We start from the raw sequence: 14,486 nt of genomic DNA, 5'->3' as shown, positions 1-14,486 counted from the left end.
CATTCCTCTTTTGGAACTCATCTTAGTTAATGCACCTATTAAATCAACTTAACCTCTGATTGAATGTTTCATTGAACTGTTATGCGATCTGCTAGTCAGTATACCTTCTCTTCTTATGTGTCCATTCGTAGGAATCAAGCGCTACTTGATTCTAATTCATTTGCAACCCAATTCCTACTTTATTTATACTTTGTCCTCTGTAAGTATGAATGGCATCTTTGTATTTACCGAGCCAAATCAAAATGTTGTTATGGACATACTCTTTTCGTTTCCTTTTATGGTGAAGAAACTTTCTCAATCATTGAAAGTTTTGATCTAGTAATTGAAGTTAGTTATTGCAATTGAAGTCCTTTTTTATAGAGTACCCAATCTCATTATTTGCTTGATTGGGTCATTATGCAGGTATTAATACAGGTATGAATTATAATTCTGGATATGGAACTGGAACATATGGTTCTTATGGTGGTGGCTATGGAAGCGGAAGCACATACGGAAGTGGTTTGTATGGAAACAGTATGTACAGAGGAGGTTATGGTGGACTTGCAGGCGGTGGCATGTATGGTGGAGGAATGTACAATAGTGGGTATGGTGGCTCAATGGGAGGTTATGGCATGGGCGGTATGGGTGGTATGGGCGGCATGGGCATGGGACCCTATGGGGACCAAGATCCAAATAATCCATATGGTGCTCCACCTTCTCCACCAGGCTTTTGGGTCTCCTTCATGCATGTGGTAAGCTCTAACAGTACCAAATAAATTTATTTCTGTTCTATACTTATATTCGGGGACCCTAAAGTGAATTTGATGTGTACAAGTCCCTCATTTGCCCTGCACTTCCAGTACAAACTGTGCTGGCCTTCTTTTTGAATTTTTGTTTTCGGATTGGTCAACAGTCTAAAATTAGCTCCAAGTGAATTGGTAATAGAGCAAGGCCTCCAAAATACAGAGAGAGAGAATCACATAGGAAAGGGGAGAAATGTAAGGAGATTTATTGTGAAATCTCAAAAGCTTCCTGCAGCTCACTGGTTTCTGTGATGAGATACTTTTAGTTTATGAAAAAAAGAATTATAGGTAGATCCCAATGTTTTTGATAATAACATCCTCCCTAAGTTTAACTTGATATGAAAAATAGATCCTCCCAAAGCTTTTATAAATTGTGATATCTCTCTTTTTTGACGCTAATGGTTTTCTAGCCTGCAATTAGTAGGTTTGTCGATACGTATCTAAGAACTTGCAGGCCTCTTTGAATCAACAAAAAGTTCAAGGAGGTGCAAATGAAATTAATAATTATTTACGTATCGTATTTTAGGTTCTGGTGTGAGGAGAGAGAGGGCTGTCCTTCGAGTACCACCTGATGCTTTTGAAACTGCTAGTTACATATGGTATTTTAGTCTATACTCTATAGACATCATTAATGCCTTCTGTCCATTGATAATTAATTGTTTTATATTATTTTACTTAATGGTGGCAGATGCAAGGCGTTGTAACTTTCTTTGGCCGCGTTGCAATGTTGATAGACCAGAATACCCAGGCATTTCACATGTTCATGTCGGCACTCCTTCAGGTATATGTTCACTTATTTATCCCTTGCATCCAAATAGTTCTTGAACAACCAATACCTCCTTAACTACCTTATGGAGTTCTGTATTTGCTACCCAAATACTCTGTGGAAAAGTATATAGGATGGTGACATGATAATTCATTAACATATTTTTTACAGCTGTTTGATCGCTCAGGGTTATTATATGGAGAGCTGGCAAGATTTGTGCTGAGATTGCTGGGGGTCAAAACAAAGGCCAATAAAATTCATCCCCCAGGCGCTAATGCACCTCATGGCCCTAATGCACTTCCTGGTCCTCACCAACCTCGTGGTAATCAGAACTTTATCGAGGGACCTAAGGCTGCTCCAGGTGCTGCATGGAACGATGTGTGGGGTGATAATGCACAGTGATATAGAGTAGTGACTTACAAATGTCACCTACCATCGGAAGCCGTTGACAACAAGTTGCAGTTTGTTGAAAGCTACAGTATATATAAGAGCTATGCTGGTGTACTCGTATGTAAAGCCAATCAGCTTACCGTGCTGGATTGATTTGCTGCATTTAAATGAATAATAATCTCGACTCCCCCCCCCCACCCCACCCCCTTCCCCTGCCATATTTGTGTGGGATTGTAGGTTGTTATAGATCAATGTGCACGTCAGTTTTGGAGACTGAACAACATCGTTCTAGAAATGATGTGGTATGATTTCCATTGATTGGCGATAAGATGTTTCATTGTTACATCATTTGTGTAAATTCACCAAATGCGAAGTTCTCAATTTATTTGACGAATATCTTATTTGTTATACGTAGACCTTCATGCAGCAGCTCTGACAATTTTTTTTTACATGGATGCACAACTACTCAAACGCAGAGTAGAATTCTTTCATGTTAGAGTAGTAGAAAGATAAAACGGATCTAAATTGAATAATAGAGGGGTAACAATGGACTCAAATATGGGAAGAGGAAAAATTTCACATGAAAAAGTAGTTCACCTTTTTTCCACCTTGTACATTAGTCAGTAGAGAAGTGTTATTTTGGACCGTAGTAAAATGGAGGACAGCATTGAGCTTTACCTAACAGGCAAATTTGACCTTTTCTTTCATTTATGTATTTAGTATTAGTACTCTCTTTGTTCCGTATTAGTTGATCACTTTCATTTGCACATTACTTAAGAAATCATAAAGAAAAAGATAATTCTACTAATTATAACGTTCCCTACTATTCTTCTATACCAATCCTTCCATTTATCATGCATCAAACAATTGTTCTGCATTGTGGCCTACATGCCACATGAAGAGCTACACCTCTGATTGTGGGTTCTGCAATTGGCACCAAGCAACTGTTTCATTGTATTTACATGCATTTATTAGAATCACTTTTTTTCTTATGGGAAGAAAACATTACAAGAAATTATACGCAGCTTGATACTAGTGTGCAGTGGGCACAACTGTCGTGCATTTCCATCAAGTTGGACAGGAAACAATGTTTCCAGTGGTGGACGGGTGAGTAACACGTCAGTTCCAGGGAATCCGAATTGGATTGACTGGGATGATAGTTTCTCCTCACGAGTCTGTAAAATCAGAATGTCTGCTGAGACATGACAGCTTAAGAACTGAAGATTATCGCCACCTATTAAAACCTGAAGGCTCCATGAGGGCAAATACACATTACTTCTTCTTCTTTGACCTCTACATTACCTCTAGCAAGTTTAAAATTTTCCAACGCTACACCACTGATCTGAGAACTTCTGGTGATGTAAAGAATTGAGAGATGTTTGCATCCGGTTCTCAATACCTGCAGTCCACGGTCACAAAGATTTCTACACCGATTCACATGTAGTGTTTTCAAGTTATGACAATGTGATGCAATAGATTCCCAACCTGCTATCTTGACCTCATGACATATTGCTAAGTTCCATTCCTGAAGCGATGGACAACCCTTTGCTATTGTCATGATACAATCATCGCCAATCGTTCTGCTGGAGCGGAAATTCAACACTCTTAACTTTGCAGCAAATCCGACGTTAATAGCTACCAGACCATTCACACGAGTGCACCAGGTCAAGTTAGACACACTCAAGTATTCAATACCACCTCCACTTAGGAACTCCGTATTCCATTAGGTTCAAGCCTACAGTAATTGGCTTCCAAATGAGTCAGAGTTTGAGAACATCCTTGAAAGCCAGCACCAGTTAGATTTCTACAGTAGGATATCCTGATTGCTCTAAGACGATGGCAGTTTTGTGAAATAGCTCTTACGCCATAATCAGAGATTCGAGAGCAATACGAGAGATTCAGATCTTCTAAAGCTAGGCAAGAATTAGATAAGGCCTCTAACCCATAATCTGTAACATTACACCGGTAAAGACTTAGTATTACCAACAAAGAACAGCCAGATGCCACACAGGAAAGACCACTATCAGTTATCCCAAAACAGCAGTCTAGATGAAGACTTTGCAGTTTCGATCCATGACGTGGTAACAAAGACAAACCCGAATCTGGAAGCTTGGTGCATCCGGACAGGGACAATGATTCTAGGTTCTGGAAACGGTTCAGAAGCCTATATAAGTGTAATGTACTGATTCGGGTGTTAGTTTGAGATAACGATGAAAAATTAAGCATAGTGAAAGAGCATTGAAACTGTAAAGATCTTCTATTTAGATTTTGAATATGAAGCCAGCGACGACAGGTTAAACCAAATGATTCACGGTCAGATCCACAGTCAAGGTGTTGGAAAATAAAGAGTAAACAATCGTCAGGAAGCTGCATGATATATCCAGAGAAGTCATCTGATGGATTATCCATTTCTACCAAGTTAACACTCCAGCAAGGGTGTGAAGCTCTATAGTTCACAATAAACTTTTTTTTTATTAGGACTTCCCAATAATTTTATTAAAAGACATGCTAGAGTCTTAGAAGAGGTAGACGACTCGAAAAAAGAAAGAGCAAGTCTTCAAACGCATGACCTATGAGATCACTGACTTATGGCAAAGAAATCTGGTTTTTGAACTATGAAGTCCCCTAAGAAGTAGGAACTAGGAAGATAGTTTACTTATCAACCAGAGTAAAATGTCAATGTTCCCAATGGTCAGTTTTAACTATACTTACCGTCTTTGGTACCAATACCAAAAGAGAAATGATTGGAGGATGTTAACTTGAGAGGTTAGCCACACAAACCAACACTGCAAAGAATAAGAAAAACCGCATATTAGTTGACATTATACAGCATTGAGCATACCATACATGAATTTCTTGTCTTTTGTTTATAATTAAATTTTCTCTACAACAACATACCCAGTGTAATTCCACAAGTGGGATCTGGGGAGGGTGGATACACGGCCCTTACCCATATCTTATGAAGGTAGAGAGGCTATTTTAATGTTTTCAAGCATTACAAAATTAATAAAGGTAAATTGCAACCTCATCAATATATTATAAGATGCTTTGTGCATGCATATGTCCACTTCAATATGAATACATAACCTCAAATTTCTGCAGTACTACTAATGCATACTAGGTACACTCATAAGATAGATAGATTTATAGCGACCTAAGTCAAAGGATGCAAGAAAAAACAAAAGGAAATAAAAAAAACCCTTAATGAAAGCTACTTAATTGTACTTTATGCATGCCAAGGTGTAGCTAGACAATAAAACCATCGGGAGCTATTTTGTCAGAAATATGCCATGCACATCTTAGCGAGGATACAAAATATTTACAAGACTGATGTGTATGCTTAGCTTCATCTCGAGCCCGGACTATCTGGATATAGAAAAGTATCCTACATTTGGTGAAGTCTTGAAAATATCCCAACTGTGATAGTAGTGTTACTTGGAATTTTTTGTAATTTTTTTTCTCAGTTAAAGTATTTCATTGTAATATCAAGGCCAACTTGGCAATATACAAGAAATATACCTAAAAGGAGAAACCTACAATATATGGTTCTCTCCAAAAGCCACCCAATCCTCTATACAAACAAGAACTACACGGGTGCACCAAAAAAACTACAAGGGATTGAAGACAACTCCTCAATCGAGCGAAGTTCATCTCCACCCCTTCAAAAGCCTCCTATTTCTGTCTTTCCAAATGATCCACATTATAATCCGCAGGCATAAACATATGTATATGGTATCAAAGGAATAGATGTACAATTCATCTTGGAAGATGAGCTTCAAAAGCACTAGCTATTCTGCAGACACGCTTGATAATAGCTTGGACAAAAACCTCTCCTAAGGGGTGGGTCATTTGGTTCAAACCATGATATCTCAAGATTATAATTAATCCACCTTCTATATGGGATAAGTTATACTAAGATTTTGGTAAACAATAATACTAATTTTAGCTAATACCTCCAACCAAACACGGGATAAATTTAATCACAAAATTTGTTCCGGGATAGCCCACCTAATTCGTTGAACCAAATGGCACTAAGAGGTTGGATTAGGGGTCGAAAAAGGAAATCAACTAAGGAGCAGCAAATAACAACCCAAAAGAGTTCCTTTATTCCCATTCTAACTTGAAATATTTTGTAAACTACAGATAGCTCTAAGGTCCCCCTTGCTCCAATAAGTCAGCATTTTGGGTTTAGATATTCTAAGAGAAAGATTTAACAACGCTTGAATGACCAGAGGCAGAGCAAGGGATTCTAACAAGGATGTATGCAGACCTATGTCAATGGATATGATGAACAACAACAACAACATAATACCCAGTGTAGTCCAACAAGTGGGATCTCGGGAGGTTAAAGTGTATGCAGACCTTATCTCAACCTCATAGAGATAGATAAACATTTGACGTATACACAAAAACATTTGTTTCCCCCCTATTTACCTATCATAATCATCTGACAAATGAGATTCAACTGAACCTCTTGAATCCACCTAGCTCCACGACCCCGCCCCTGGCCTGAGTCGTGGGTGAGCACTTAAAAATACACATCGCAGATTTTAGATAATTTGAATCAAATAGATAATACAGTACACCTAAAGTTTGCAATTGTTCTTCACATTGACAATTTCAAATAGACTACATAAAACTCAGTATAATGATTAGCTGAACAAAGTGAAAATATAGAGCATTTCCCTCTACAAAAAATTGTTCTGGAATTCTTCAATCCTCAACTTACACATGAAAACTCCGAGAGAAAAAACAAATAATAGATTCAAAAACAATATTTTTTGAGCTTGTAGTGATTTTTTTACCTATTTATCTGCCGAAAAACACAGGATTCAATTGAACTCATTGTAGACATGCTACAGCTAACAAATCTGGGTTCTATAAAACTACAATTTCATCAAAATCTCACCAAAAAAATCCATAAAATTTATCAAATTCGGGAAGATAAAGGCGTTTCCAGACTTAAAAAAATAATAAATCAAAATCCGAAGGCCGTACCGGAGAGAGGCGAAGATAAGAAATTGGAACTATTGTTAATCACTCACATCAGCATCGGAATTTATAACACCTTGTTTGGATGTGATGCAAATTACTTTACTTTACTTTACTTTACTTTACTAATTATATTACCCTTATTTAGAAGTGACACTTTTAAAGGACTAACATAGCTTAAAATAATTGTATCTTGTGCTTATTTAGAAGTGCCACTTCTAAAGGACTAACATAGCTTAAAATAATTGTACCTTGTGCTGAAAATGTGATGAGACAAATAAGGACATTTTTGGTATTGTCAAGATTACTTTTGGCCAATTCATTGTAATAGAGACATCTGTACTCTATTTGGTCACACGTGTCTTGTCTTTTTATACTTAGCCAGCCAATCTTTATCTTCTTTATCCCAATCTTTATCTTCTTTATCTTAATTATTAGTAGCACTTGAGGGTATACGAACACTGCTATATGCAGTTGTACAAAATGCACCAATAGTTGTATTCTTTTAAGGATAATTTACTAATTTTATCTTATTACTTTATATTATTTTTATGGCAACACGTGTACTACAAGTGTGATAACAATATTCTTCCTGACTTTTCTCTTCTACGAAGTTCTTCACTTCTTCAATGAAAGGACCGAATGTCCAGCCTTTTCCTTTCTTTGTTCTGCGACTCTCTCAGTTCGTTCTTCTCTGAGTTTTTCTTTCACCATTCTCTCTGTTTGCGCTCTCCCGTGATTTCTATCTGCGATAACATTCCGTTCTAATGGATGTGTTGTTTCAGTTCCTAGGGTTTAGTTCTGCTCTAATATCGGTGAGAAGCTTTCACAGAATAAAGTAGAATTTACTCAAGTGTTTTGGCTCTTTTGTTAACAGATTCTTTACATGTGACTGTTCTTTTTGTCAATTTTATAGTTGTCAATTGCATTAGGAAAACTCGAAGAGCATAGAGGAAGTCAATGTTAGCAAAATTTTCAAAGGTTAGTACGTAATACACTTATATTTTGTCAATCTGTGAAAGTCATTCGATTTTCGCTTTCCTTCGACTTTTCCCCTCTTGGTATAAGTTCACTACATAAACCTCTTTGTGCTAAAATTAAATGAAAGGAGAAGGGCTCAATGATTTAAGTATACTAAGTAATTTAGGATTTTTGTGATGTTTACTTTGCGGTTATACTTTTTCTTGATGAATTTGCAGGACTTATTTTCAAATTTATGGTGAGTGTGTTTTCTATTGTAAAAAATATTAATTAGTGTTAATCAAGTAAACAATAAAGGTAATGTTTAAATTGCAACCTTTAGTCAAAATAGAAACAAATTGTGAAACAAGTTCTCGAGTCAACTAATTATTTATACAATAAAAGTTGCACAGTTTTTCCTCTTGCGGTTTCAACTATAACATCGACGAGCATATTAAAAGGAGCTTTAAGATTTTTCATGGAAAAGACAATTGTTTTCAAAACATAGTGACCTGTTTCATTCTATAAAGGTCTATCGAAGGTGATTGTTACGCACTTTTTAATATTAGACTGAGTTGTATTTGCTGTTTTAGATTGTTAAGCTTTCTGTACTTTCATGTTACTATTGAAAGTTCTCGGGTAATACAAATTACGCCTAAAATTCAAATAATTGAGAAACGATATATTGTTTATCAAGAATAGATTTTTGTTGATCATTATTATATAATTAATCTTATGTAAAAATACACTACAAAAAATGAAGAAAAAGAAGAATGAACTGTTCTAGGTGATGAGAAACATGTCATTAGAGGTAAAGTGCAGGAAATTACATGCACCATCTATTCCTATGAGTCAACGACTTTGGTGGAAAGGACATTGAAGTTGAAGTGGTAAATGATGTAATTGACACAAATCACATAAATAAAAAGAATTGTAATTTGTAATCAGAATCTTGCACAATGTGATGGTAAACCTGTATCGTGGTGAACGATACTATCTCCGTTAGACTACATTATAGTACGTCTGTCCTAAGTTTTGCTCCTGCTGTCTTTAAGCCTTTTAATGAAACAAGTTGATTAAAGAGATTCAACGAAGGTAACTTCGAAGCTTGAGGCATTTTCCCATTACGTAAGACGTTCTTGAAGTCTTCTTTTAGTAATGACACCTCAAAATCTGCCTTGTTATGTTTAACTAAATTATTGTTAGCTGCTATGTGAGCTCTTGGTTCCATATGCTTTGTCGAAAAGCTCATTTGATTTGGAAAGTTCGGATAAAGGGTAACGTATCCTCTTAACTACATCATGTCTATCAAGAACTTCTTCCATGAAGCTTGCCATTCATTAGTTCTTGATTTTGGTGTCTGTACGGATTTTGCTTTGAATCTTTCGTGAATCTCATGTTCATGTAGACGTAAAACTCTTTCCATTGCTTGGGGGAAAAACACTGCGCCCCAACTGCAAGGCAGTTGATGAAGATATGATGTGTTTGGATGAATGTGTTTGAAGAACTCAATTGCATTTCATTTATGCCTTTCTTTGACAACTTCCACCAAACGTGGCGTGTAAAGAGAGATGGAGGAGAGCTTAGAGAGTGATATTTGAGGGTCATAGTGGTATGCCAAGAGAGCATATTTAATCCATAGGTAATAGTAAGGGGAGACTTCGATGTCATCTTCGAGTAAGAGACCAAAATCATCATCTGATGTCCTGCATCTCAAAAACATTCAATAACTATAGTCTTCTTTGGGTTGTTTATAGATACAAATGCAGATCACAAAATGGTCAGAGACTTGTTTGAAGATTTGCCTCTTTTGGCTGCCGCCATCTTCCGCCAATGGAGATGTCACCAGCACTACTACACCTCTTCCTCCTGCTCCTGCTCCTGCTCCTGTTCCTGCTCTGAAGAGTGCCCTTAAAACATACTAAACCACCTGCAGAATCACAATCCGAAAGTAGGTCAATTTTTCGTTGCCTAATGATCAAATAGAGTGTTGAATGAATTGAGTTTAAGTTTCTATGCTTCAATTCTGGTTGTTTTGAGCCCTTTTCCCTTTTTATTTTAATATACATGCTTAGGAAAGGAACATGGAATTAGTTACTATGATTTTTCTTCTCCTAGACTATTTTTTAAAGCTAGAAGAATATATGTTGCCTCCTTTTGCTAAAACATTGTGGAGAATGTGGTTTCCTCCAATTTTATTTTAAAGTTTTTTTTACTTGAGATGCTTCTTCCATGCTATCATATTTAGCACTTGCTTTACATTCACATGTAATTGAATTTTTTGATCGATTTGTGGTACTACCGCAAAAAATCTCAAATGATATTTGGGGTCTCTTCGTTGGTAAGTTTTACTTAGTTTTCTCTTGCTGACCATCTAAATCGTTGATTCTACTTCTACTAGAGATCAATGGTGTAGAATCTACGCCTACTTGTGAAATTATTTTTTATTTGTGCTCTACTTTTTGTTTTAATTCAATATATAAGATTTGGATATTTAACTGTAGTATTTGTATGTATATGCCTTTTGCTCTTTCTTCATGTATTATTACAGCTTTCCAAATGCATGTATGATATTTTGGCTTTATGAGCTTATGTTTATGTATGATTTGTTTCGAACTTTCATGTATTTTTGTAGGCGTTATCACCATCTGATTTTGTTGGATATGCTTTAGATTTTAATGTGATTATTACAAGCTCTGGTTAAAGAAGGAGGCCGCCAAGGATCCAATCAAGCTTAGAGGCCCAACAAGTGCTTTCTTTCTTCGTTTTCATGTACACATCTCTGAACATTGCTCTTACATTTTTTTTATCGACTTTTCCACTTCCATAGAGGAAAACTATTGTTCCTCTCTAATATGAATCAATTCCCGCTATTAACATTCATGTCAAAATACGCATATCTGAATGATTTAGTGTGCTAATGTGTAACTTCTTTAGCTTGGTTAGGCAACACAATTTTTAAACTCCCTTTTCCCTATTGATCTCCTCATTAGTCATTGCTTAAATCTCCTGTTAACTTTGAGTTCATTCAATTGAAATAGACTTTAAGACACTCTAACTAAAATTAAGTTTGTGATTTTTGGGCAGTATTTTGTGATAGTCTATGCTAGAGTCAAGTTAAATTATTCATTCAGATACAAAGGTCATCTTGAGCCGGAAAAAAGTACTTAGGTTGAAAGATTATTTAAGTGTACATGAAGATCATGTCCTCACACCCACTTTTTTCCGATTTCTTACTAAAATTACTATTTATAAGGGAAAAAACTTAGCAAGGAATATGTAAATACGCGACATCTATGGACTTTGAGTGTGACCACTAATTACATTGAGTTGACAAATGGAAAAAAAGAGGGAAGAACTTTGACGCGGCTAACATATTTAACGATATAAATTAAAAGAGTTAAATTATATATATATATATATATATATATATATTTGCCTAAAAATGATGATGTTTTCTCCTCCAAACTTTTTGTAGGAGCTTTATTGGTGATTAACACTGAAAAACATTTAGGTGTCATTAGTTACCAAGATGGATTGGCCGAGAGGGAAGATTTGCATGAGGTTGAAAAGAAATTCATTTGCTTAGTTGCCATGGCTATTTGAGATGTTTGTGTCTCTATCCTGTAAGTTGGCTGTTGATCCATGTGTACATGTGGTGTGAGAACTTTAAGCTTCTGGTATATGTCAATTATTTTTTAATGACATTTATTGAAAGTACTTGTGCAAATGATGTATATAAAGGTAAATTTATTATTCATATCTATCGGTACCGTCAAAATTTTCACTGTTGAGAGCTATTAAGATCCTCTTTTGATTATGGAAAGAAGATGTACGCCAATTATTTTGAAAGCATTGTATTGTTTGGCTTTAGTCCTTGCTATTTTTGTTCTTACCATCCCATATTTTTAAGGGTCATGATCATCAGATGTTGGGCCCCTATTTAGAAATGGGAGTTTGGGAGGACAATTAAGGGAAAAATTACTCTATCTGCACTATGTATAACATGTGTTTGGCCTTCAATTACCATCTTTTGATCATTCCAGAAACTGATAAATTTCTCTATAATTTCTACAATGAATTAGTCCACCTCTTCCTCATTCGAAGGTAATTTTCCTGGGTTTGCATTGTTCATCCATCTGAACACACTTTTCCCCTGATTGAATGTTAAAATTTTCATGTGCTTTCTTCTTCTCTGGCTTGAATTTCTCTGTTTTTAGAAGACTTTTTGCATGCCTTTATATTGTTCATAATCTACTTCTTTTGCAGGGGTTAATAATTGGAGAAGTTTTGGCAAATGAATTTCATATTTCACTACTTCTCTATGCTATGGCACTTTGCGCATTCAAGGTATTCGATAATATGCCTGATAGCACTAACAATATTTTGTTATGTTTCTTTCTTCGTACATTTTTCACTATATTTCTATATATTGTGCAATCACTGGAAGATGCATCATCATGATAAATTAGAGAGATATAATTCCTTTGATAACAATATGTCTACTAGAAGTTTTATATGTATGTTAGCAGTTGTTCCTGATTTCGACATGCATTATGTCTTTTTGATGTATTTTGTGTGGATTAACAACTAATTTGAGTCGGATAATGCACGACCTAATGTATTTGATAATATGTTTGCCAGAGATGGAATCTAAACTTTTGTATTCTGTTGATTTTGAATGACACATGTAAAACAATTATAGTGTGCATTTTTCAGGTTCTTAATTAGCCAACATCTGTTCATGAGCTTTTTAAATTTAAATACTCAAGTAAAGCCATTATACTCATGCAAAAATGTATTATCTTTCAAATGTTGCAGTACACCTAATATGAATCCCAATATATTTGGAATCTACAATGATGCTTGAAAATAAAGTTTACCTAATATGAATCCCAATATATTTGGAATCTACAATGATGCTTCAAAATAAAGCTTACTTCTATATTACTGTCTCTTACGATAAGACCATAGAAGAATCACACAACAACACTTAAAGTATGAAGTAATAGCATGTTTTTGACGCTTTTTTTTAATAACTATCACTTCAGAAAAATATACTCCAGTATCAGATCTTAATGGATGGAGAAACAGGTGATAGCAGAATACCTTGAATAAAATAGTATTTCAACAGTTTTTCTCTATTTTCTTTATTTTAAATCCCCACACCCCAAAACGTCCTACTATCAACCAAAGGAGTTAAGTTATATAGCATGTTGCATAGGTTATATCATTAGTTTCAGAGTTATTAAAGTTATTTTATTCGTAACTAGATAATGCAAACTGAATATCTATATGCACATGCCAACGCAGTACATAGGAGATGAAGGAAGAAAAGGACTGTGCTGGGGAGAACATGAAGAGTCTCAATCAGGATTAACATAATTCATAAGCCATCTCTGTTGCTTCTTGACAAACTTATATCTAATCTTCATTATCAAGTGCTTTTAACAGTGAAATGTGTTTCTAGAAATGGTAGCATAGTCCTCATGACCATCCACTAACAGACTGCACATGACTGGTCTGTGAGGTGCAAAATTCACTTTTCTTAGTGCAATAGTTGGCAGAACTAAAGTAGCCTTGTAAGAAAGGTTGATCCTCTTTCTCGATTTTCAACTAATGTGACTTTTTCAGTTATGCGTATTGCTATGTTCTTCATATAAAAGTTAGTGATTTATCTACCTTTTTTTAAAATCCAAAAATACAAGAAATTGCTTACTTTTGTTCAAAAAGATGATGGGAATATGGTCCCTTAAATTTCTTTTAAGAAGGGTGATACTAGAATAAGGATTCTCAAATGAACTGACAACCTATATGAGATATGACTATTCAGAATCTTTTCGTTGGGCAAGTTTTCTCAATTGCCTCTTTCCCTTCTTAGTGTGTAATCTTGAGCTTAAAGTTATCTAATACTCATATTTTTAGATTGTAATTGAGGATTCTCATAATTGTTCTTGAGATTCTGTTTTGCTAATTTAGGACAATGACAACAAATATATATGTTTCCTCTCTATTCCTTAGTTCAGTAGTATTATTTAGTAGTCGTCTGTTCTCTTATTTTTAATGTATATTACTCTTTGTTGCTTCCGTGCTTTATCTCTTGCTGACATATTTTTCTACCAGTTCTGCCTCAAAAACTCTTCGTTTGAGCCGAGGATCTATAGGAAACCATCTCTAAACCCCCACAAAGGTAGGGATAAGGTTTTCATCCTAACCTCCCATCGCTCACTTGTGAAATGACAATGGATATGTTGTTGTATTTATCATATTTCTTCATGAGTAGACTGCGGTCATTTTATGTAGAAAAATGTAGCAATATGCATTTTAAAACTAATTGTGATTATCCTCTTTCTTCCTGTTTATACTTGGCTAAATGTTGTACCTTGAAGGTTATTTCTTTGTGTTCAAACATTAGATCAGTTAAATTGTCTTTGTTTGGTCAGTCTATGTTGATAATAACATTTAGGTTGATAATTATTGTTGTGCACCAAATGAAAAACTGCAAACCTTAGTAAATTTATAAAATTGACACCTATCTTACATATTTTAAGTGTTATTTGGATGTGGTTCAATAATTTTTGCTAGCGGGTTGTGCC

At 35.3% G+C, this 14,486-nt stretch overlaps 2 protein-coding genes across 3 annotated transcripts in view; one reads left to right on the top strand and one right to left on the bottom strand.

The window, feature by feature from the left end:
* Nucleotides 1-2,348, top strand: part of LOC125835145 (peroxisomal membrane protein 13-like) — a 49,385-nt gene extending 47,037 nt beyond the window's left edge. For both annotated transcript variants that reach the window (XM_049514283.1, XM_049514284.1), the window contains exons 3-5: nt 403-731; nt 1,471-1,563; nt 1,720-2,348. In XM_049514283.1, coding sequence (XP_049370240.1) covers nt 403-731; nt 1,471-1,563; nt 1,720-1,950 — 653 coding nt within the window. In that variant the 3' untranslated portion in view covers nt 1,951-2,348. The remainder of the gene's footprint in view (nt 1-402; nt 732-1,470; nt 1,564-1,719) is intronic.
* A 630-nt stretch (nt 2,349-2,978) lies between these two features.
* On the bottom strand, nt 2,979-4,942 carry LOC125835143 (F-box/LRR-repeat protein 12-like). Its single transcript, XM_049514281.1, is given in 3 exon segments — nt 2,979-3,651; nt 3,654-4,724; nt 4,837-4,942. Coding segments are annotated over 2 exon segments (1,170 nt in total). The 5' UTR covers nt 4,348-4,724; nt 4,837-4,942; the 3' UTR covers nt 2,979-3,175.
* Nucleotides 4,943-14,486: the final 9,544 nt, after the last annotated feature.

The sequence above is a fragment of the Solanum verrucosum genome, unplaced genomic scaffold (genome assembly GCF_900185275.1).
Source record: "Solanum verrucosum unplaced genomic scaffold, falcon-dt-bn FXZP01000220.1, whole genome shotgun sequence".
Lineage (NCBI taxonomy): Eukaryota > Viridiplantae > Streptophyta > Magnoliopsida > Solanales > Solanaceae > Solanum > Solanum verrucosum.
This window is presented reverse-complemented; position numbering and strand designations above follow the sequence as displayed.